General features: G+C 41.4%; 1 protein-coding gene across 2 annotated transcripts in view; it reads right to left on the reverse strand.

Moving 5' to 3' along the window:
- The window catches only part of AMPH (amphiphysin), a gene marked incomplete at its 3' end in the record, with an annotated part of 148,399 nt that overhangs the window by 31,926 nt on the left and 90,679 nt on the right, over window positions 1-25,794 (reverse strand). For both annotated transcript variants that reach the window (XM_079785357.1, XM_079785356.1), the window contains exons 6-13: window positions 21,425-21,532; window positions 19,655-19,740; window positions 15,786-15,861; window positions 15,050-15,132; window positions 12,391-12,529; window positions 10,957-11,085; window positions 4,698-4,814; window positions 1,821-1,844 (exon numbers count right to left, since the gene is read on the reverse strand). In XM_079785357.1, the coding sequence (XP_079641483.1) occupies window positions 1,821-1,844; window positions 4,698-4,814; window positions 10,957-11,085; window positions 12,391-12,529; window positions 15,050-15,132; window positions 15,786-15,861; window positions 19,655-19,740; window positions 21,425-21,532 (762 nt within the window). The remainder of the gene's footprint in view (window positions 1-1,820; window positions 1,845-4,697; window positions 4,815-10,956; window positions 11,086-12,390; window positions 12,530-15,049; window positions 15,133-15,785; window positions 15,862-19,654; window positions 19,741-21,424; window positions 21,533-25,794) is intronic.

The raw sequence follows: 25,794 nt of genomic DNA on the forward strand, positions 1-25,794 counted from the left end.
AGGGTAAAGTCTTCCCCAACCAGCCTGCACTTGGTTCTGCCTTTGAGGTGGGTTTCGGATGGAGGATGATCTGATACTAGCTACTCTGACTGCCTGGCGGATTCTCCTCAGGTTCTCCCCCCATCCTAGGAGCTTTGTCTGGATACAAAGAAACAACACTGGGGAGTGGAGAGGATCCAGGAATGGCGTAATAATGTCCAGGGAGCTATTATTTCCCAGTCTTGTCACTTCTACCATTTCTAGCAGGTTTGCCCTCTAAAATAGTAACTATTCATTATAGATGATACTTTCCCCCTCACCATATCCTTTTCAGGCAGGGAAAGAAAAACATGGTATAGCCCCAACTAAAGATATGAAATACTGGAATAACAAAAAAGTAGCATTTTCCTATAACTCTCCATGAAAATTAACACAAAGTTGAGACTAGAATTCAAATGTCCCGAATGCCAATCCATGTATCCCTTTTTGTGAATATACAAGTCAAACATTTTTTAGCTCTTGTCTTGAGAGCTTTCAATACTGCTTCAAGGATCCTACGTAGATTATAATCCTGCTCCTGTGGCAGGGACTGAGATAGCCAGGGTTTTGTATTTAGGGAAGAAAGTAGCAATGCCACTTCGGAAGACCACCGGCTCATGAAGAGCTAGATCTTCCAAACTTTCCTGTTTCTGTATCACTAAAAAAAAAAAAAAAAGAAAGAAAGAAAGAAAGAAAAGAAAAGAAAACATGAAACTCAAGTTGAGTTCTAAAGACCAAATAACCAAGGCTGTTCTAAGACAGGGTAGACAAAGGCTCTAGCCCGAACGATGTGAGGCTCTGTATGGGTGTAGCCAATCCTCTAATTTCATACCACAGAGGCTGCCACCGCAAGCTCTGTTTGTGTCTTTTTCTCAACTCTGAATTCTGGAAGCATGCATCCTTGCGCTTCTACCTTGTATTGATACATCCAGACACTGGGCTAAATATTCTACAAACAGTATCTCTCTCAATCCTTACATAACACTCTGTGGTAGGTGTCACTACCTTTACTTTACAGATGAGAGAATCTGAGGCTGAAAGACTTTTAGAAACTGCTCAGAGTCATATTGCTATAAGTAGTAGAGTTTGGACTCAAATCCAGGGTTGTCTGGCTCTAAAGCTCAAATTCTTATTGATTAAGCTTCATTGAAAAGGAAAATGAGGCCCTAGCTGGTTTGGCTCAGTGGATAGAGCATGAGCCTGCGGACCAAAGGGTCCAAGGTTCGATTCCAGTCAAGGACACATACCTCAGTTGCAGGCTCCTTTCCAGCCTGGGCCTGCTTGGGGCTCATGCAGTAGGCAACCAATCTATGGGTCCCTCTCACATGGATATTTCTCTCTATCTTTCCCTCTCTCTTCCACTCTCTCTAAAAATCAATGGAAAAATATCTTCGGGTGAGGATAAAAAAAAAAAAAAAGAAAAGAAAAGAAAAAATGAGAAAATTGTTCCCTATGCAGAGTAGCCAATGCTTTACATTTTCCCATTTATACTTCTCTTGTGTTCTATGAGCATTAACAAATATGCATGTCCTTCACTACAGCACTTCTTCTAGCACCAATAATCCCAGGAAGAAGCATAAAGGGGCATCTCAAACTCTTGCTCATCCAGGAGTCTGGCACATGGGCACCCTTTTCCTCACCATTATTTCTAGTGCTGGTAATACCTGGGACCGTCAGGGGACTCCATCATTATTTAAAATGGCCGGGCCTTCTTTCCATTACAGATGAAATAAAATATAACAAGGTTTCTAAATTTCCAGGGACCCAGATACATCAACATATAGAATTCTTAGTACTCTTACCGTCCATAAGTCCCAGGGCAATGTCTGAAAGCAAAGAGACAAAAATACTGTTAGTATACAAATCCCAAGCATGTAAAAATCACTGAGATGATAAATGTTCTTGAAATAAAATAATAAGCATTTTGAAGTATTTAGTATAGCACTGTTCAACAGAACACTCTTTGGTAATAACAATGTTCCCTATCTGTGCTGTCCAATATGGTAGCCACTAGTCACATGTGGCTACTGTGAACTTGAAATGTGCTAGGGCAGTCATTGGCAAACTCTTTAGTCAACAGAGCCAAATATCAACAGTACAACGATTGAAATTTCTTTTGAGAGCCACATGTTTTAAACTTAAACTTCTTCTAATGCCACTTCTTCAAAATAGACTCGCCCAGGCCGTGGTATTTTGTGGAAGAGCCACACTCAAGGGGCCAAAGAGCTGCATGTGACTCGTGAGCCGCAGTTTGCTGACCACTGTGCTAGTGTAACAGAACCAATTTTTTTCATTTTACACAATTTTATTTTATTTAAATTTAAACAGCTAAATGTGCCTTGTGCTCCCATATTGGATAGCACAGTTCTACCAATGGGCCTTTTGTTATACAAGTAGGAAACTGTATCTGAAACATGGTGAATGGGGTTACTTTAATACACATACATATACACACACAATTAAATGATGTAAACAAGGTATCTAGATGCCAGTTTATCAATCTTTGAGGAAATGTGCAGCTCCTAATTATTGCTAATGCTATTTCCTCTTTCCCCTACACCAAACTGAAGAGGAGGCATTATGGCCAGTTTGATGGTACATGAACCCCAGAGAAGTAGTTCTTCGATATGTTTAGATAACACACAGCTCAAGTAATTGGTAATCATGAAAATAATCCTAAAACATATGGATTAATTATGCTTACTACTGGAATTTTAAATATAAAAAGTATTTATCCTGGGGAATGAATACATATGTTTCAAAAAATGGCTTGCCCTGCCCTAGCCGGTTTGGCTCAGTGGGTAGAGTGTAGGCCTGCAAACTGAAGGGTCCTAAGTTTGATTCCGGTCAACAGCATGTGCCCAGGACACGTAAGATATCAACCAAAGAACTTATAAGCATGCATATAAGCATAACCCATGGACACAGACTGTAGGGGGGTGAGGGCATGTGCTGAGGAGTGGGAGTAGCCAGGGAGAAGTCAATGGGGAAAAAGGAGACATATGTAATACTTTAAACAATAAAGAATTTAAATTAAAAGAAAAAAAGAGCATGCGCCCAAGTTGCAGGCTCGATCCCCAATAGAGGGCATGCAGGAGGCAGCCAATGATTCTCTCTTATCATTGATGTTTCTATCACTCTCTCCTTCTGCCTTCCTTTCTGAAATCAATAAAAATATTTTTAAAAATGACTTGCCCTGTGTGTGTGGGAAGGGGGGAGACCTCTTTTTCTGATGTCCTCTGTGATTGAGTTTTACTGCTAAGTCAAGGCCGTTTCTGCCCATGTCTTTGTAACTAGAACTAATCCATGTTTATGTACTTGTTTTGAATCACTAACTGTGAACAGCAAGTTAGAGAATCTGGCACTGCCATCTTAAGAATGGGACAGTTTCCAGATGGGACCACAGATGTCTCCTTTAGAGTCTGCACTACAGAACGTGGGCCCTGTGGTTCTGACTGAGCCCACCTGCTTGGTGTGAGCCTGTTCTCACTGTACCGCCCCGCCCCGCCCAACCTGCATCTCTGCACAGCCTGGCTGGTGTCTGGGTTAGCATCTACTCTACAATGACTAAGAGGGAGAGTGGCAAACAGCTCCACTGAAAACCACAGGTATTCATACAGGGACTCCTTTGCATCTAATATGCATTTTCTGATTATCCAGGTGGTTTATGTTTTCTTGCTTTATAGCCTCTTAAGAATCACAGCTCCTAACAGCATAATGCAGACAGCCGCAGTATTTTCTCCAACAGAAAGCAGCAATGTAAAACGTCGTGTTTATCAAGCCTCGGGATCATGAAAGGATGTGTTCGCTTGTGTGCACACAGCAGAGATGACAAGGTGAGGTGTTCTGCTGGCAGTAGGAACATTGATTTAAAACATGGGATCAGGTGATGGGTAATGGAGATCACTTTGAGTGAAGGGGAAAGAAGGCCAACAGAATTGAGCAGCTGTGTTCTTGATGTTACCTCAGCCTAAGACTTCTTAGCAAAGGAGGAGAGACGTGATTAGAGCTGGATCACAGGACAACTCCATAGTATGGTGACTCGATTATGGCTGCCAGGAAGCCAGAGCAGTTGCGCAGTAGCACATGCAACTTTCCTAGCTGCAGTAATGCTTTTTCTCCAGAATCAAGACTTTAAAGATTAAACCAGGGTCACTTTTTAAAAAAGATTCTGAAAGAATCTTAGTCCTAGATCCACACAAAGTTCCACGACTTATGGATTCATTTAATCATGAGTTGATATAAAAGAGGCGTCTCTTGATTCATACTTGCAGACAGAAATGCTGTGGGATCTCACCCACTAACCATCACAGCATCCACTGCAGAACTTTCCCTTCTCCACTAAAGTAATGAGCACTGGAGAGTAAGGCAGAGGATGTCCATGATTTCTGCTGGCTGTCTGCACAAGAGCTCTGAGAAGGAAGTATTCTAAATGATTTTCTGCTTTTCTTGGCCACCAAGACGGAACCGTCGAAGGTACTCTGAATAATTACTCTGAGATAGATGACTCCTGGGCAAACTGGAATGCATGGTTATTCCAGCTCTATGGACAGAGAAAGCTAATAGTAGAGGAAGCTTTAGAATAACGTATATTGATAAAGTTTCCATTTTACCCTTCCTTCCAGCTTATTAAAATTTATGGAATATCATCTCCAAACATCATACAAACCACTTAGTACCTGAGACATGGGTGAGTGGGTCACTCCAGCAGAACCTGCAGAGGCTACCTCAGGCTTGAAAGGGTCGAAGTCCAGATCCAACAGAGTCTCCTCTTTTTTCACCTCAGGGACTTCATTCTGTTCAAACAAAACAAAACATGCACAGCTTGATTCTGATAAGACTTCATCATATAACCCACACAATCCTCTATTATTAGTCAATATTCCAGGGGCAGCTTACCGTTTAGGGTGGCTCATCCACTTGCTCCCAGAGTCACTAGCTAAATGTGATGAAAGGGGAAATAAACAACTCTGGCCAAGTAAAACCTGAGATGCCCAGAATATGGCTCAGGTTTCAGTTGCTGTCCTTTGCCAGCTCCAAGTTCAGCCAACAAAGAGAATGTCTGAGAGATGTATCCTACTGCCACAAAGACCTAAGGAATCTTCTTTTCTGCTAGTTCCTACATCTCAGGTCAAGAATTACAGATGATCAGATGGATAAAATGGGCCAAGGCATCAACTCATTACAGTAACTCACTGCTATGATGTCCCCTGTGAAGCTAAATTTTAAAAGGAAGAAGGAAGGGATCATTGTCTATGCGACCACATCCCACCTGGCTCATCCCCAGTGGTACCCTATCCCTAGAGTTAGTTATCATGTATCCATTCCTCATCCATAATATTGTTTTTCTAAACTGTGAGTATGAGGGAGGGAGAGTGAAAGGAAGAAAGGGAGGAAGAGAAGAGAACTATGTCCCCCAATGTTCATCACAAAATGAGCTCTTAGCCCAATAACATTCTTGGATTAGAGAGACGGTAAGTCAAATAGGACATAGAACTGAAGTCCTACTATGATAATAGCAAAAATTTATAAAAATAAATATTAACATTTGTTCATTTATTATGGTATGATATAGGAAAAATAACGTGGGCTTGAAGGTGGCCTAACCCAGGTTCAAGTTACACAGTATGAGGCAGAGCTGAAATAAAGTCCCTATAAACTAGACATGGTAAAGAGAATTAGGATTGGTTTTCACACAATTCAAGTTACATGTGTTTGATATTTAATATAAGCTTCAATTTTGACCATCTGTTGTCTAAAAACTGAAATATCACAACAATGGATAAAGTATTATATGAGAACACAGCTGTTAAGAGAAAAACTTTAAAGAACAGGAGTTATTTTAATACTGGTCATAAACATAAATAATTTAACTCAGTTAATATATATTTATTATATATTTAGTTTAGTTTATCTATACTCATTGTAGAAGGAAATCTGCTTAAATATCATGATGTTGATTTTGAGCTCTTTTTTGAGTTAGCTGTTTTGCAGCATGATTACTCCTCACATATATATTTTTTAAATTTCACAAGGATAATGCTCTACTGAGATCCATCCCTCTTTCTTTACTAGTTACAGCCACAAAACATTCAACTGATTCCATTGGCCCCTATTCAAAGTCTGCATGAGTTTTGTTACCAACTTTTATATTGGTACAAATTACATTTTTAACATTTTGAAAACACATATTACACTTAGAATGTGCTAGGAAGGCACTTTTATACATATGAACATTAACTCGTGTTCATGCATGCCGGGGTTCTTGTTCTGGCATTAAGAAGGGTTTAGCAATCTGGAGAAAGGCTATGTGTAACTTAAGTAAGAGTCCAGAGACAAAAGATAATTTTGAAAGGCATTGGGGGTCAAAGGAGCCTGGCTAAAGAAACCAAGTTCTCCTTGTATCAGGACCCCTTGCTTTTTATTAACATAATTTGTCCCAAGGCGAGGTGGAGATATACACTAAAGGGTAGGGTTTTGTACAGAAGCATTGTCAGATTGGGAAATAGCCTATGGCTGTTCAGGTGTTTGGCCAGTAGGAGGCAATAATATGTAGATTAAGATGCCCTGAGCTGTCTGGCAGCAAACAATCAATTTAATGCATCCTTTTCAGATTTGGGGAAATGCCTTTAGCCATTCCAGCAGGCAATAACATATGTGACTCAGCCCTTGATGAGTCCCCAAATTCCATCAACCTTTTGATGAAACTCTTGCAATTATGACATGCTGTAACTAGCTTCCGGCACATGCACTTGGCTGCAGTCTAATGACAACAACACTATTGCCTTAAAAGAATTACTTTACCCTATTCCCCAATCCGCGATTTACCTGGCTTGTCTGATCATTACAAAAAAAAAATGAAGAGCAGATAGCATCTTTTTCCCATTTGAAGATGAGGAGACTGAGCTGAAGGAAGTTATCTATTGCCCTGGGTCCCCCACCTGCAACGCCGCTGATTAGGACAGCAGTCAGATACCTATGACTCCCATCCTCTTCCAAGCTGCCACTGAGATCCAGCCCCACCTCTCTCAAACAGGGATCCTCAAGACCTGCAGAGGAATTCTCAGTGCTTTGTGAGTCCTCCATAAAATTTCAGGCTGCACAAATACATCCAAGTCCCTTATGAGCCTAATAGAGCCCCTTAAGGAGGCTCAAATGGGAATTTAGAGATCATGGGTGAAAAGAGGCATTGGACTATAATTGCTATGCTGAGCCTTTGATTGAGATAAATAAATCTGGGTGTGTAGCCCAATTTTTCCACTTACTAGTTGTCTCTCTCTGAGCCATTAATTCAGCTTCATTGAGCTTCATACATACAATGAAAATAATTTTATCCACTAAGACTACCATGAGTAATAAAGACAACAAATACATTATACATAAAATATAAGATATACTCAACATGGAAATGGGAGCTAATGTAGTTAATTACTATTAGTAATCATGTATATCTATGTAAAATTGTTATCAAATAGCCATAATACTAGTTTGGCTGTCTTTGAAATGTGTAGCTGATTTTTTTCAGGCTCAATGTATATTTGTTTTTTTCCCCCTTAATCTTGAGATTATACCTTAAGGCACTCATATCAAAGAGTAATTTGATAGAATTACACAAAGAGCAAAAAGGGGTTGCCTGTTTATGTCTGCCCTGGAGCCACACAGTGTCGCAGAAAGATGACAGATTTGCTCATCTCTGAAATAGGGATAATGACCTGAGGATCACAGGAATGTAATGTACGTATCCGGAGAAAACCTTCTCAGTACATCTCAGCTTCCTAGCTTTTGATACTCTGCTTCTTGGCAGCTGGCATCTCATTTTCTCCTGAGATTTCTGTTTATTTTTGAATCATTTCTATGTTCATGTCTAAAAACATTATTATTCTGATGAGATAATCCATTCACTTGGAATATTTAACTCGACATATAATCTGATAAATATACCTAATATCATAAGCACACATATACACGTGTGTAAGTTCAGCCGCCTTAAGTATAGAACATGTAAAGTCACATTACATTTTAATGGACAATTGTAAATGGTCCAACTTGACCCAGTTGACTTTTGCCCTGGAAGAAATCTGTTAATTCGCTGTGGTACTTTGTTCATAGCCACAAAATGGCATCATGTGGAAGGAATCCTGATGCTGTAAAACAGTGGTTCTCACGTGTGATCTCAGGACCAGCAGTGTCAGCATCACCTGGGAGCTTGTTAGAAAAGCAGATGCTTGACCCCCAGCCCAGATCTGCTGAATCAGACACTGCTGCATGGGACCCAAACGGCTAAAGCAACACAAAATGGCTATATCTATATCTACCGAGGAATAAGCAAGGAAGGGAATTGTTAGGATGCTTCATGGAAAGGCAGCACCTGTAAATTTTAAAATAAACCAGATTATGTCACTCAAGAAGCTAAAAAGTAGATTGAAATATGAAACTTTGCTTCACTCCTTCTCTTGACATCATGACATGAGACTAACAGCCACTGAGCCCATGGAAATGCTTCCATGTGTCCACCTGCTAGAGCCATGCTGCTTCTCAGATTCAGAAAAAAAATGACAGAAACGCCTTTCTGCCTCCTCTCCATGTTAAAATAAAATCATATAAAGGAAACTGAACCCCCAAAATGCACCCCCAAAATGTCTCCAGTAGGTAGTTTTTGCAAAATCGCCTGGCAGATGGGTAAGATTGATGGACGTGACCTACAGCCAGTAAGTTATAAAAGGTTCTGGGCCAGAGAGGCTCGCCCTCCCTTCCCAACAACTTCGCAGTCTGCACAGACTGGTCACTCTACGGGCTGTCTCCCTGCAGCGGCGGCTGGAGAAGGTTCTGTTTTGAAAGGTGCTTGCTGTCCCTCTCCCCCAACTCTTGACTTTTCCTATCACACTCACTCAACAATACCAGCGAAAGTTAATGCTCTCAGAAGTACTTAGCAGCCTCTTCGGGCATTTGCAATTTTAAAAACTGCTTTGACCCTTTCCCCCCGCCTCACCACGAAGGAGCCAGCAAACTGCAAATCAACACACTTCAAACTGCTTGAACCCCATCTTTATTTCAGCACTAGTCCACATGTCATGTCTCCTCTACTTCAGTGGCCTCGGCTGCTGATGGAGATGTCCTTAGGTGAGCACACGTGGTACTTAGGTGGCCACGTTCTCTCTTTGTGATACAAGTGGGAGGATGCTCTCAAAGGGTCCAGGTGAAGGCAACGTGAGAGTAAGAACGCTATCGCCCTAAGCACTCTGGACTGGAAACTGTAGCAAAGAAGAGAACGAAGCTGGGCTGTTAGCAGACAGACAGCACAGCAAAGTTTGGTGCCAGCAGGTGCTGAGTAAGATCGTTTGGTTCCAGGCAGCTATTCCTGGCAGCATCTGTGTATCCAGCGGCATGATGTGTCCTTGCACTGATAAACATGCAATTCCCCCTCCTCACAGGACCTGCTAAACCTTATTTCACACCCTAGGTAGCTTACCAAATTCAGCAATCCACACAAATACAGCATTTCACACAGAAGAAGGGAAAAAATTAGCCAAAAGCATTGTGCCTCTTGAGAAATGGCCTCCCAAAAGATGACAAATTATGATGTGCCACGGCACTGCTTTTTATTTCCTGAACCTCCTAAGATCAGTACATTGCTTCTATTATTATATGCGACTATAATTAGGCTGTGGTATGCAGTGTTGCTATTGATGTGTTCAGTCATTAAAGTCTTGCACTCACACATCTTGCAAAATGTAAATATTACTTCTAATCCTGAGAACACTGGGCGGAATGATACTGGCATGACGGGGGACTTTCACTCTTAAAACAAAGACTTGGCTTCCATGACAGGAGGAGCAGCTTTGGAAGTCAAGACCATTCTCAAGGCAAGGGGGCAGCCAAGCCCCTGGCAGACCGGTCTACAGTGCCCTGAGGGTGGCCAGGGGTGGACACCTGCACCAGGTGCTTCGAAACCCAGGGCAACACTGATGGTTCCATTTGCCAAACCATGTGCATAGATACATTAAAGCCTGCGGAAGGGCAACAGACTTTAAATATTCACCTCTTTAACTTCATTTTCCTATTCTTTAGTGGGAAATCATATAAAAGAAGTAATAAAGGTGCAAACATGAATTCATTTATCTTGATGTTCACCAAAGCGCCAGTGAAATCATGGAAAAATCAAAAGCAAACTGTGGTCACAATCATAGGTTGCTAAATCCATCTTTTAGAATATGCTGGTCAAACATTTTTTTAAAAAAAGATAATCCTATGACATGAAAAAATGCTCAGTGAGATTATGTAGAAAAGTCAGGAGTACATACCAATACAATTTGAGTATGTGGGCAAAATCAGTACATAACTGGGGTGGGGGGTGGGGGGAAAGACCAAAAGAAATAAGTCAAAGCATATTTGTGACTAAGTCGGAGCGGGATGTTTTAAGTGATTATTAGAATTCTTCATTTTATACTTTTCAGTATTTTCCCATTTTGTGCAATAAGTATGTGCTACTTAATCTTAATAAACAAAAATAATGTGAGCATTTTCAAATACTTGAAAATGCTTTAGACAAGCAAACCTAAATAGCAACTGAAATTATATTGCTGGCTCTAATATCTGCCACTTTCTTTCTTTTTTGTTAATCCTCACCCAAGGATATCTTTTCCATTGATTTTTAGAGAGAGTGGAAGGGAGGGGGAGAGACAGAGAGAGAAACATCTATGTAAGAGCGAGGGAGACACCCATTGGTTGGCTCCTGCACATGCCCTGACAGGGACAGGAGATCATGCCTACAACCCAGGTATGTGCCCTTGAATGGAACTGAACTCAAGACCCTTCAGTCCTGACACCCTAGCCACTGAGTCTAACTGACTAGGGCTCTGCCACTCCCTTTAGAGCTGGCCCCGAGAGCCCTCCGCCATGCTGCTTTATGGACATCCCACCGCTGTACTAGGCACTCACCTGGGAAGGCGTCGTCACGCTGATTTCTGGAACAAAGTTGTCCTCAAAGAAACTGATGATGTTCTCCTGCTGCAGTTCCTTTGTCGGGGTGACTTTAGGCAGAGGTGGGACAGGTGGTCCTTTCCTCGTCTGTAAGGCAATAAACACAAACAATACTTAATGCAGCCAAAGAGGACATGTGAGACACGCAGAAATCTCATGTGAACAGAGCTGGGAGGACAGATAGATCACTAACCAAAATGCATATCTGCACATAGAAATAAACCTACCTGATTAAGGTGAACAATGCCATCTGCTGGGGTGTCTCCCTGAGCACTGACAAGCACTGGTCCAATAAAAAAATTCGGGCTCTGAGGCTCCATTCACCTCAACACAAGAGCTGCACACAGGGCCCGAGGCAGGTGCCTGTGACTCTCAGGTTAAACGAAGGCAATACCTTCTCTGAAGCAACTCAATATGACTTCTCAACTCAGCAATAAACTAAAATTTTTAAATTACAGTCAAGCAAGTTTTTCACTGGAATCGGTGAGACTACGTACAGGCAGCAAGCATTTCATTTTCCACTCCAATATTTTCCAAAGAACTCTAAGGGTCTATCTGTTCCATACATCTTCCTGGGACTCTCCTTACTTACTCTCAGCCGAATACATGAAAGCTTGAACTGCACTGGAGACTTCAAGATTTCTCAATGGAATTTCATTTTCACCCAAAGGAGGAAAGAAATGGGTGGCAAATTTTCTCCATATTTGTCTTTCCCTGGCCCTTACTGTTTCTTTCAATCATTTGCTTCCTACACTTTTGTTGAGTGTCTATTCATGTACAATATATGGCGGGTGATACAAAAAGTGTGAAGCCTGGCCAGCATGGCTCAGTGGTTGAGCATAATCTATGAACCAGGAGGTCATAGTTCGATTCCCCGCCAGGGCACATGCTAGGGTTGCAGGCTCAATCCCCAGTGTTGGGTGTGCAGGAGGCAGCCGATCAATGATTCTTTCTCATCATTGATGTTACTATCTCCCTCTCCCTCTCCTTTCCTCTCTGAAATCAAATATATATATTTTAAAAAGCATGAACTAGATTATACACAAAAGAGCTTTTCATGTCTATAAATTGCCCCTAAAGCGCTACAGGAGGGTGGTTTTACGGAGAAGGTAGGATTACACGAAGCTTTATGAAATGAAGCAAGAGATGGGAGCAGAGGAGAGTAGGAGAGCCTGAGATAAACACTCAGGTATAGGGTGTGCCAGGAAATAAAAATCCAAACAAGAAAAATGAGTTGACTCTTTAGTGACCATCACAATGCCTAAAGCTTCATCCCTCAAAATCTCCCAACCAGAAACTCCTCTCGATGCCCCAGCACCGCAGGGCTACCCCAGATGGGTCACCCCACCACACGCTCTTCTAGTCACCGCAATGCATTTGATCTCTTCCTACCTGAGAAGGTGACCGAGGCCGTGCTGGTGCGGGCGATGCAGGCGCCAGCGTATGATTGGGACTGGCTGTCGGGCTCGGGAGGGGTGAAGGCTCCTCGGGCGGTGATGGTGTCTTTGCGATGCGGAGAGGACCCGAGTCACTAGATGAATGAACACAGGAGATGTGAGCAAGGGGCCTTCTAAGGAGCAGTATTTATTTATCAGGGGTCCTCCACTCCAGAGAAATCCTGAGCCCTAACAGCCATTATTTATCTACTCCCCCTTCCAGGTTATGATGCTTATGAACATTGATGTAATAACTAGTACCATTTATTGACCACTGTGTGCCAGACCCTGTTCATAGATTATCTCTAATCACCACCATACACATGCAGAGGGGTTAAAAACCCCTAAAGTCACTTGGCGATTTACTGGATCTGAATTCAGGCCTTACTAATGCAACCCTCGTTCTTTCCACTGGCCCAAACAGGCCCTGCAAGAACCTTTCAAACATAAGCTGAATTGAATGAGCTAATTTCACTTTTGATTTACAGGAGGATCTTGCTATGTTGTAATCTATAGAAAAACCTTCCTTGAAAAGTATAACTTTTATGTTAAAAGGCATCCTTAGGGTAATGTTAATTAAGATTTCATAGGAGTGCTTCCTGATACCACTTGGAAATTAATTTCATTAACTGTTTCTAATTCCACACCTTAAAGAGCAATGATTTAGCTCAGGCACCTTGAAATGTGCAAACAAATTATGTGATGGACCAGGGTCAGAAATATTTACTGACAACCCACCACATCCATGGGACCAGGCCAGGTGCTGTGAACAGCCCAAATTTAATGACTAAGAGGGCATTTGGGATACATTCTGCCTCTAAGAATTTCAAAAGTCTATAGCTGAGGGAACAGGACCTGCATCCCAAACTAAATGAGCATGTACACAGCAGCATGGTCTACAGGGGAATGGGTGCTACAGAGAGAACAAGGCCGCACCCCAGGACCGGGCCATGTGCCAGCAATCATAGCCTCTGTCGGGAAGCCCCGCCCCAGTCTATGCTTAACTGAGATAGATCCCACTGAGCTCACTCACCACCTCGTTCTGCAGAGAAACATTGAACAAAAAATGAAAGGAACATTTGTTAAATGACCATGGCCCCACTCTCTCCATTTTATCTGACTTACCAACTTAGACGTTTTCAGATGCATTTATCCCTTTCATCTCTCCATAAAGGAGCAATCCTTCATTTTGTTGATGTATTTTATGTCTAAAACACCCAAATGTCATTTTGATATTGCTTCTTACTTTGTTCCTAGCTGTACTGGAAACAGTAGCTCTACCCATTTCATGCATTCTTTTAGGCAATATTCTTTCCCTTAGGAGAAGATACACTTCATGCCCACTTAGTACATATAGAAGCCATAGCAGAGACTATGAATACAGCTGATGCAAAGAGCAACGATAAGAATATCAGCTTCCTTCAGAGAGACCTTACACTGACAGATGGAGACGGCGGGGCATATATTTCTACATATTTATAGAAATATATGTATTTCTATAAATGTATGTGTATGAGTGTATACACTGATGTTAAAATTGCAAATGTAGAATGTCACACTGCCTATTAACATTGTTTATTCCAATAGCATCTTTCCCCCCTACTGATTGAAAAACTGGGATCTTTAACCAGAGAGGCTCTTGGACTTAAGAAAGGCAATGCATGTTAACTACATGTAGAGTCACAAAACTGAAAGCTGGGTCTTTGGACTTCCAGCCCAATGCCTGCATTCCTTGAGTATATAATGCCTGAAGGATAGATTAAAAGGGATTCCAAAATCACAGGAGAAAGCTGGTATAAAGCCAAACGACCCTGGCAACACAGATACTTTGCCTGTGGGTCACTGGGCCTTTGGTGTACTTGATTGGCACACTCAAAATAACCATATGCAATACAAGCAAAGCAATGCAGTGTTTGTGAGGTGGAGTTAGGAGGTAAGATGATGGTGAGGTCTCACCTACTTTCTTTTTCCTTTCTCAAAATGGATTCTTTAAGTACGTCATCACCAACGATAAATATCAGGGTTAACGGTTATGAGTTTGGGGAATTCCTTTCTTCTCCAAAGAAAGAACAAGTGCACAACTAGAAATTATATGTTAAAATTTATACCGTTGCTCTCAGTTCCCATGGAATGCCAAGAGGCAGAGAGTCAATTCTATGGTGAAGATGAGAAAAGGCCATGGTGGGCAAATCTGGAGGCTGAAGATAAATGTGAAAAAGCAGCCCAGCCGGCGTGGCTCAGTGGTTGAGCATCAACCTGTTAACAGGAGGTCAGGGTTCGATTCCCAGTCAGGGCACATGCCCAAGTTTCGGTCCCCAGTGTGGGGTATGCAAGAGGCAGCCAATCAATGATTCTCTCTCATCACTGATATTTCCATCTGTCTCTCCCTCTCCCTTCCTCTCTGAAATCAATAAAAATATATATTTAAAAAAATATTAAAAAGCATAGAATTAAGTAAGGCTGGTGTCTGCCTCTGGTATATGGAAAGGCTCCATCATTTTAGATTTTTCTAGGATGAGTAAAATAGCATAGGCTGATACAGACCGCAGAACTTACAACAAGCATTGCATTAGAGGTGAATGGACATGAACGTGGCTCTGATGAACAAGGCCTACCTGGGAGCACCTTGAATAGTGAAGGCCTTGTCAGCATGCTGGTCGCCCAGTTTCGTCATCACTTCATACAGTTTGTGGCAAAGCTAAGGGGACAGAGGCCACCTGTCTATTAGCTGCAAATCATTTTGATGCCTACTTGGGCTATTGCCCCCAAAAAAAGGTTTATTGAAAAGTTAGAATTTGTGTCAAAAAGGTCACAAACACAAATACACTTTTAAAACTTTAAATATATTTCTTAACCAGAGTACAGAACAGAAAACAAAAAATAACTGTTTACATGGACTCTAGTGGAGATAAAGTCATACAAACAACCACCTGCTAAACCGAGAGAAGACCAGTGGACAACACAGCTGCCGATTATCTGAATATTTGGAGACATACCTTCCTCAGCTTAAAGTATCACTTGAGACTCCAACATTAAAAACTGACTGAAAAACAAACAAACCCAAAACTCTGAAACTGTGACAATGACAAAAGTAATTTCAGAAGAGAAAGCAGCTAGTGATTCGCGAGAGCACTTTTGTATACTCACGCACTAAAATCTTTGTCAGATATAGAGAACTATGTGGTCACAACAAAAAACTTGTAGAAATATTACTAAGAGTAATAATACACTATTAAAAACAACATGCAAGTGAACGCATTCTTTGTATAATGCTATGCCACTTCATTTGCTTCCAGAATAAATGTTCATTTACTTGATATTCCATATGTAAAAGTAATCATCATTACTCACCACGGCAATTTCCTTATGAAACTTGGCCTCAAGGCTAGAGACATTTTTGAAGGTATTGACATAGAACCCAACTCGTCTACCATGTGGAGATGCAAAGAGGAAAGAATAGAAGGGAAAGATCAGTGAGCAAAACTGTATTTTAAAATAAATATTTATTGTTGAAAGTATTACATATGTCCCCCCGTTTCCCCTATTGACCCCTTCTAACCTGACCCTGCTCCAAGCCCCAGGCCTTCACACTACTGTCTGTGATCATGGGTTACGCATATATGCATAAAGTTCTTTGGTTGATCTCTTCCCACCCACCCATAGCAATGACATGTATTAAAACAGGTTTTATTTATATTATTTTGAATAAGTTGGGTTAAATAAAATACTTAACCCAAAGTATGCCCAACTTTTCCTGATCAAAAATATGAACAAAAATAATATTTTTTTGGCCTAGCGCACCTCTCCTAAAATGTAGTGAATACCCTAAGACATGGTTCCCACACCTAAGGGTGCTTCAGAGTCACCTGGAGGTTTGTTTCTGATTCAGCCGGTCTGAGGTGGGGGTGAAGAATTGGCATTTCTAACCAGCTCTAGGTGCTACTGATGATACTGGTTCAGAGATAACACTTCGGAACCACTGCCCTAAGCATTTACTTGTATTTCAGATATGTATCTTATAAAGGTCTGGAGATAGCGAAGTTTATTTTTAATTTTTACAAATATAAACGGTCTGGTTTTAGTATATTTCGATTCTGAAATTTGTGTGACAGAAAAAAAGAAAAGACCTATAAATTAATTACAATTCTTCAGCTAAAGTAAGAGTGTGCTTTCATTGAACAAATGAAAATACAAGCTGTCCATTCACAAATATCTCAAGCCTCTCTGTGAAGCAAAGGCATTGAGGGGAGGAGGCAGGTGTTCTGTGACATGAGCAAAGTCCCTTAGGCTATTTAGCTCCCTAACAGTAATACACTAGTCAGCCCAGTGGATTCAGTCCAGCAGTCCCAGTATAAGCTCCCTCTGCTCTGAAGGAGGGCTCTTTGGACTCTGGTGTAATTTAATCCTTTTGAATCCATCTGTGTAAATTACACTTTGATTTAACTCATTTAGTTAATTAGCACATCTACCACCTCGCTTTTTTTTTAATGAGAACTTTTAAGTTCTACTCCCTTAGCAAATTTCAATTATATAACAGTGTTATTAACTATAGTCACCATGCTTTACATTAGATCCCCAGACCTTATTTATCTTATAGCTGAAAGTTTATACCCTTATACCAACCTCTCCCTATTTCCTGCACCCCCAGCCCCTGGCATCCACTTTTCTAATTTGTTTCTGTGAGTTTGCCTTTTTTTAATTTTTTTTTTTAGATTCCACATGTAAGTGATAGCATGAAGTATCATCTCACACCTGTTAGAATGGCTATCATAAAAAAGACAAGAAAAGCAAGCATTGGCAAGGATGTGTAGAAAAGAGAATCCTTGCGCACTGTTGTGAAATGGTGCTGCCACTATGGAAAAAAGTGTGAAGGTTCCTCAAAAAATTTAAAATAGAACTACCATATGACCCTGGCAATTCAGGATCTCAAAGAGACAATGAATTCTCACATGAATTGCAGCATTATTCGCAAAAGATATGAACAGAACCCAAGTATCCATCAACGGATGAATGGATAAAGAAGATGTGAGATTATATATAATACTAGAAGCCTGATGCACGAAGATTTGTGCAAGAATGGGCCTTCCTTTCCCTGGCTGCCAGCACTGCCTTCGCTCTGGCCCTGGAGCCATCTCTTTCCGCTCTGGCCCCACTTTCCCATGCTGCCCAGAAGCCCTGAGCTGCTGGGGCAGTGCGGAATGCCTGCATATGCAAATTAACCCACCATCTTTGTTGGGTTAATTTGCATACTCATACCTGATTGGCTGGTGAGTGTTGTGAAGGTATGGTCAATTTGCATCTTTCTCTTTTATTAGTGTAGATTATTGTGCATATGTATATATCAATATATATACAATATTATTTAAGCATGAGAAAAAGGAAATCCTGCCATTTGCAATAAGACAAATGGAGCTTGATGGTTTTATGCTAAATGAAATAAGCTGGAGAGACAAAGACAAATGTTTCACTTAATCTTGATATTCTATCTCTACATTGATCATGTGTTCCTAATTTCACAATTTTTTTCTTTTAATTGAATTAAAATTATATATATAACCATGTATATGTTTGTGTATGTGTGTGAATATACTTATATAAACATACGTAAACATCCTATATAATAAAGATATAATATGCAAATGGTCGTTACACGGTGAAGCATAATGACCGACAGCATAATGACCGGATCACAGATCAGCAGGAGGGTGGGGCAGCAAGCTACAAGCGGGTGGCGGAGAGCTACGGGAGGGGGCAGGCAGCAGCAAGCTATGATGGGGGAGGGAGGGACGGAGGTGGGGGGAGCTACAGGAGGGCAGGGCAGTGGGCAGAGAGCTACTGGAGGGTGGCAGGGAGCTACTGGTGCACAGATTCGCGCGCAGGGCTACTAGTATATTAATAAAGAAAAGCCTGGTACAGGGTGCTTGGGAAATAGTAAGTACTAAAGAGAGTCAGACCAGAAGTCAAGAAGACAGAGCCTGGTGGTGTAGACCTGTGCTCTGAGACAGAGGACCTTCCTGCTTGCAAAGCACAATGTTTATCTGCAGGCAATGGTTATTTGTGGCCTCTGGCCATGTTTGCGATAGGGGAAAGGAGAGGGCCTGGACCTGCATTTGAGAAAGTAACTAAGGCAAAAGCTGCATGGGAGAGGAGAGACTGCAGACGCTGACAACCGTGCAGAGGGACCCGACTCATTGTATTGTTGGCAGAGAAGTCTTCCTGGGCACTTTACGTGACAACTCAGGACCCATTTTCCAGGACCCCAGTTAACCAGTCAGTGATTCCTCATACCTTCTCTCAATTAGTGAACAAAGGGCTTATCCAACACTGGGTGCATGCCTGGTGGTGGGCTAAGGTGGCCCCAGGAACTAACAATCTCATTAGAGGAGACTAATTAATGAACACATGCTCCATTAATACTGGTAAGGGAAAGAAGCAGGTTTCCAGACAGGGTGTAAATGTTAAAGTTATCACAAAGGCCATAAAATGACTAAATATCAAAAATAATTAGATTGTCCAGAAACCGCTAAAGGAACTGGAGAGGTGAGGGGAATAAGGAGCCCTGTGCCAGCTGCGAACATCTGTTTGAGAAGACAAACGTAGGCTGCACTGAAGAGCAGGTCAGATTTAAACAGAAGGTGGGTGCAGATGGGGGGAGGTAGCTGAAGTTGATTGATGAGTTCTGTTTTATTTTCATTAATATGTCACTATGATGAACCAAACCCTAATGAAGATCTATGAATTAAAACTGTGCAGAGCTTTACCATTTATTTCCTTAGAATAAGTTTCTTAAGTGTACTATTAAATGCTATGTGAAAGGGTATCCTTGTAAACTTCTAGGTTAAGGGAAATTCTCCTAATGCCTTTAATTGAGATTTGAGTCTCCACTTGATAACTATATTAAGGTTTAAACTGTGACATCCAATATGGCTACTGCTAGCTACGTGAGGTTATTTAAATCTAAGTGAATCAAAATAAAATAAGATCTTATTCTTAAGATCTGCTGCTTCTTAATTTAAAATTCAGTTACATTCCAAGTACTCATCAGCCAGCCACATGTGGCAAGTATCTCCCATATGGGAAAGCGTAGACTATAGAACACTTCCACTGAGAGTGCTGAACTGTCACAGGCAACAAGGACAAGATACGGCATGTTCACTGTATATTCACTCTTCTTAAACTTCTAAAAGGGACAGGTACAACCTGCACAAAAACATCTTTACCTTGACCATAATGATGGTAACTCCTCTTGCAAGTCAACGTTAAACTCTTCAAACACTTTCTGTGCTTTCTGAAATTCCTCTTCTGCCTAGAAATGACACATAACATGTGTTTACACTAAAAAAAAACATAATCACATAACACAAGCCATTTCTATACACAACTTAGTCATCTATATATATATAAGGCTAATATGCAAAGTGTCCCCTCGGGAGTTCAACCGGGAGACCAGGAGTTCTATCCCTCACTATGACATGTGCTGATCACCAGGGAGTGGTGCGGAATGAAGGAAGGCCCCAGCCGGCAGCTGTAAGGCCCCGATTGGCCCTGATCACCAGCCAGGCCCAGGGACCCTACCTGTGCACGAATTTCATCCACCGGGCCTCTAATTTAATATAAAATAGGAATAGCTTTATAGAATCCTGGAAACATTTTGTGTAGAAGAAAAATCAGTCTGCTTAATACCTACATAATTTTTTTCAATAAATGTGAAATACTAAGTTTTAGGAAAACTGAATTGAATACAATGGGTGCTCTTACATTCTCTGACAGATTCATTCATTCTATAAAAATGTGTTAATGGCCTGTTACGCACTGTTCTGGATGTGAATATGGATGCTTCCCCAAGAAATCCCCAGTCTAGTGGGAAGTCTAAATTACATTGAAAGACAGGACTTGTAAACTGTTATGAAGTATGCTGTTGTGGAAGATGGTAGAAAGAAAAGAAAGGTTCCTTAGAGAAGGCAATTTTTTTAACTGAATCTTGAAGAAGGGAGAGGCTAAAGCATTGCAATACATAAAGGTAGAGTTCCTTGGGTTGAAATTTCAGTGCACTAACCTTGTGAATTTGTTGTATCACTTTTTACCTCAGCTACCTCATTCATAAAATGGAGACAGTAATGCCCACTGACAGGTGGTGAGGGTATTAAGGAAAGGTGATGTAGATGAAGTGATGAACATGAAGCCTCTTCTGAGGCCTCCCATGAAGAACAGCTGTTATTGCGGCTGCTCAGGAACCGATATGTAGATCATGGAGCCCCTAGCTCAGGATGTGTGCATAGAAGGAGAGGAGAGGAAAAAAATTCATGGAAGTTGATAAGGATAAAGGGGTGAGTCACAACCAAATAGAGAAGGTCGCAAATGCTGTGCTAAGCAATTTAAGATATTTCTACAGGCAATGGAAGCCATTAAAAGACTTAAGCAATGAGAAACATATCTGAATATGTGCTGTAGAAAGAGCAGGCAGCTGTGTGTAGGCAGATAGGAGGAAGCAAGACTGGAAGAGAAGGGAGTAGTTATCAGATGTCATCAATTAAGTGGCATCTGTAAATGGCTGACATACTGTAAAAGTTACTAAAATGGGTTTCCTAAAAGAAAATGAATGCTATGCAAATCTAGCACATGTCTGTACTCTCAATCACAAGTTATGTCTGAGATTTTCAAACTCGGTTCCCTATCTGCATCTGCATTTTAGCATCAAGTGTGGAGCACAAACACAGAGAGAAGCACAGGAACACATTACTTCCTCTGATCCTACAGCATTGTTGGGGGGCAATGTATGAGTCGTGTCACCCAGGTGAACCCTACAATATCAAAAACCTTATCTTTAACTAAAAATGATGGAAAGCAGCCCACAAGCACCATGTTTCAGTTTAAATTCTGTCCTGATCCCAATATCCTTTAAAAAGGAAATACAATATTTCATTTTTTAAAGCACAGTTGCTGTAGGTCACAGAATATGGAATGGTTTCAACAGAAAGATCAATCCCTACCTTAGAGATTCGACTCTCATCCTTCCTCTTGGAGCTCTGTAAAGCCTCCAGATGGTGGCGGGCACTGTCATAGTCAACCAGCTTCCTGCTGCGCTTGGCGATGCGATTCTGCCGATGGAAAATATGTGCATTAAGAAAGACACCTGGTCAGAGATTTTTGTGTTTTGTTTTTTTTTTACTGCTAAAATGCTTTCTTTGTCCAGAGTAGCTGAGATCTTAGCTGGAGATCAAGGTGAATTGGAATTTTAGTAGACAAGTGACCCATGGAAATCAGACCACTGCCTTCAATCATTTGTGTGAAAACCATTAGGTAAATATCTTCCCTTCTGATAAAAATCAAACCAGTCATGAGGAGTGGGAAGCAAAATTTATAGTCAAAGACCAGAAAAATTCTAGTAGTGGTTGAGAGAAGCAGGTAAACCTCTTCACTGATTAGCCTGTATTTTAAATCTTTAAATGTTCTATTTTCAAAATAGTAGAAGACTATAGTAGCATTGACTTCATAATTCTAATTACACTCACATGAACAGCAGTTCTACAAAGCAGATTTATAAAGCAGTTCTCTAAAGAAGATTCTTAGGAATAAAAATCCTTTTTCTTAGACATGTTCCTCAATCTGTTTGTTCATTGGAGTCATCTCAGGAGCTTAAAAAATATATTGATTCCTAGAGACTTCCGCCCTCAGTTAGGACATAGAGAGCTGCAAAGAATATCCCTCCCACATAAACAAGAAAAAATCTGGATAATACATAAGAACATAATTTTCTTGATTGTATCAGAGACCTGAGGTCACAAGGCAATAAAGTAATCTGAATTCTAAAGGGGGACAAGTCCCTCCAGAGAGAGAAGAGACATGCGAGCCATTTCACCTTTGGCAGGGCACAGGTAAAAGTTGTCTCCTAGATGCAAATGGGTCAGAAGAGGTCAACTAAAATTTAACAAATCGTCAAAGGCTTAGTGGGGGCTAACGTGTAGTTTAGAATAGTTGGGTGTCAAGACACAAGAGGAAATTGCATTTAAGGGGCGCTCTTTCCTTGGGCCTCCTCTGGATGTATCAGAAGGCTGAGGACAATAAACTCCCTTGCAGAGCAGGGACAATGAGGGGATGGATCTATGACAGCTAGGGGGTGGACACAAAGCCCTAACCAATTCCATGGACCTTTTCCTCTTACAAAGCAAACGCTTTAAGCTGTTGGAGGAGATAGCAACAGGTCCTCTTGCCCACAGAGGCCAGGCGAAGATCTGCTGCTTCAGAGAAGTGGAAACAAAACCAATTTGCTCTGGTGACAGGATAGAACCCTTCTGGCCCCTAGAATACCTGCAGAGGTAATTGCTACACGGAGGGTAAGTGGCTACCCACGTGGGAGGGACATAAAATCTTCTTGTGTCCAAGATATGACTCCTATAACAAGCAGAGGGGGGTTCTCGCGAGGGCAGAGGCAGAAAACTACTGCTCAAGACCAACCACAGGTACAAGGTAAATTCTACCTAACACAAGGACACGAGAGTATAACAGAAAACAGCCCTGCTCCCACTGCAAGTCTAGTAGTGAAAACAAGCAATAGTTGCCTGCCACTGGAGGATAGACAATAGCGAAAGACCACATGCCCTCTGCAATACAGGCATAAAAGGGCAACTTAAATCTGATGGGGAGCAGGAACACTGAGAAAAACTCTCTGGCATCCATGGGCCCACAGTATGTGAGTCAAAAAAGCAGCACAAACTAGACTTCAACTTAAGAGTCTGAAAACATTATACTAGTAGGTGTTTGCACAAGCACAAATACCTACTATAGCTCATAAAGAATTCTGAAAGCCAGAGTGCATGGAAAGTAACTACAGTGACAACAAAACCCACACCCAGCTCAAGTTACCGTTAGATTGATTGAACTCCCACACCAATAGTCAGACAAAAAAGACATAAATATTACTTCAATCTTTACTTTTCTATATGTGATGCGAAATGTTTAATAAAAAATTATGAAATAGGACCCATAAGAAATGAGTAACAACCCATGAGAGGAGATATTAACCTCTAATTTGTCCAGAATTGCTTAGGAAGTCTGTACCAAATGATAAATTAGATAACAGCTCCCCTACCCTACTAGTGCCTAAAGGAGGGTGAGGCAAGTGAGACACCTTGGGCACAAATTTTAATTATTACCCCAGTTAGGGATTCATTTTAAGAGGCTCTCACCCTCAGGATCATGTAAGTGCAGGATCACCAACCAGGAAGAGGTGCTTCCTAATAATTTTGAATCCTAATGGCCTCACTTGCCTCGCTCAGTCCCAGACCTACTCCCAACTCTTGGTAGAACTTCTTCTACCAGCTCCCATGTTTCTCTGGCAGTCTATCATTCAATTATTACCATATATGATATTCCTCTACACCCCCTTCAGGGCTGGTGAGAGGTGGGCTGGGGCAGTTTCTCTCATTCCAATCTCTTTCATTTTACCCTCTGTACCTACCATTTCCAACTGCTATTAGTAGTGGAAAGTATGGCTGACACATCACATTCACTTAAAGACATGTGATGAATAAGCCCAGGCAGGGTAGAAAGAAGCCCTTCAATAAAGTATGGTGGATACAATGGCCTATGGGATGACAGAGCTAATCATTTTTAGCAAATATCTGTTATATCCAAAGGAAAACTGTCCCTTGAAACAGTGGCCTTGTGTAACTATAGGCAAACTTGTATAAAGCTCTGCTTTGTGGACTTTGCTCCAAGAAGCAAAACCTTGATTCTCTGAAGATGAATTAGATTTTCGAAAGCAGCCAAAATTCAATTACTTCCAAGCCTGGGAATAAGATGAAATAGTGCACTGGGTCATCTTAGATTTTGTTCAAAACAAGAAGTGAAGTAAATAATGTGACTCATTTTCTTGTGTGACAAGTCAATTACAGAGTACAACTCACCATGTAGAAGTGACTATGTTGAAGGCCATTCCTTATTTTGATGCAGACAGTTTTGCACTAGAAAAACAAATCAATCTTACTTTCTTACCTATCTGATAATTGGGAAACTTGAAAAAAAAAGAACCAAATCTCCTAAGTAAGGGTAGAGTTAAGGCACTTTAGCTTTTATATAGAAAACTAGAGGCCTGATGCACGAAATTTGTGCAAGGGGCTTGGGGCTCGGCCCCTTCCATGGAGGCGGCTGCCTCTGCCTCAGCCCCCACTTGCTGCAGCCTCGTCCAGAAGGTTGTCTGGAAGGTCATCCAGAAGGAACTCCGGTCTAATTAGCATATTATGCTTTTACTATTATAGATGATACAATTCTTATTTCATCCATCCAATCCAATCTAAATTTCTTTAGATTTCCCACTGTGTACTGACCTTATGCAGTAAAAAAATATTTTATTGCTTTTTTAAAATTTCTATAATTACCCCAGTTTGGGATTCATTTTGGCACCATGCTGTAAGTATATAATTAGTTGCTCATGCTTGGTCGCTAAGACAGAATCTAAACTACATTTTACAATAACTGCTCACAGCTGTAAGCCTGCCTGGGTTAGCGACAAGCTGGCTCTTATTACAACATTGGTTTCAGACATTAATGCTGCATAATAAGAACCATAACACTGGGTGCCCTGCCAATCACAGTTGGAGAAGTCAAACACATCCTCTCATGAATGGTACTCCACAGACCTCACTGATGCGCTGCAGTAAATATTTGGAAATTTGCCTGAAGTTTTAAGACACATGGCCTGTTGATTTTAATGGGAGGGAAGGAAGTCAACTGTGTTCCATGCTGTGAAAATTCTCCACTCAGTATTTTTAATCATAATCCTCCTTTCCGTCAATAACCCATTCATTCCATAATCACTCGGCACTAACTTTTTAAAGAAATTAAGTCTATATCCACTTCTAACTTCCTTTTCACAAAAAAAAAGTCTTTCAAGTATCAGAAACAGCTATTCCCCCCTACTCTCCAATTCCAAATTGTTTCCTTCCCAAGTTAAACATTGCTATTTCCTCAACTCTTCGTCATAGGAAATGGTTACCCAATTTTCTATCTGGGTTGAAACTCTATGTGTATGCTTCAGCAAGAGAGAGAGATTGTTTCAGCCTCGTTCCAAGATACAGGGACAAGCCACCCACCCCATGGTCCCGGGCGCCAGCGCCTGAGGCTGTGGCCCAGGCGAAGCTGCCCGTCCACAGTCCCCTGCAGCTGTAGCCAGCCGGAGCGAAGCCAGCTCATGTCCTGGGTGCCTTCGGCCAGCCAGAGGGAGGGAAGTCTGGGTCCTGGGTGCCTGCAACCGGCTGGAAGAGGGAATCCTGGGTCCCAGGTGCGGGAAGAGGCAGAGTCGGTTAGGGGCGATCAGGCCAGCAGGGGAGCAGTTAGGGGCGATCAGGCCGGTAGGGGAGCA

The sequence above is a fragment of the Cnephaeus nilssonii genome (genome assembly GCF_951640355.1).
Source record: "Cnephaeus nilssonii genome assembly, chromosome: 12".
NCBI lineage: Eukaryota > Metazoa > Chordata > Mammalia > Chiroptera > Vespertilionidae > Cnephaeus > Cnephaeus nilssonii.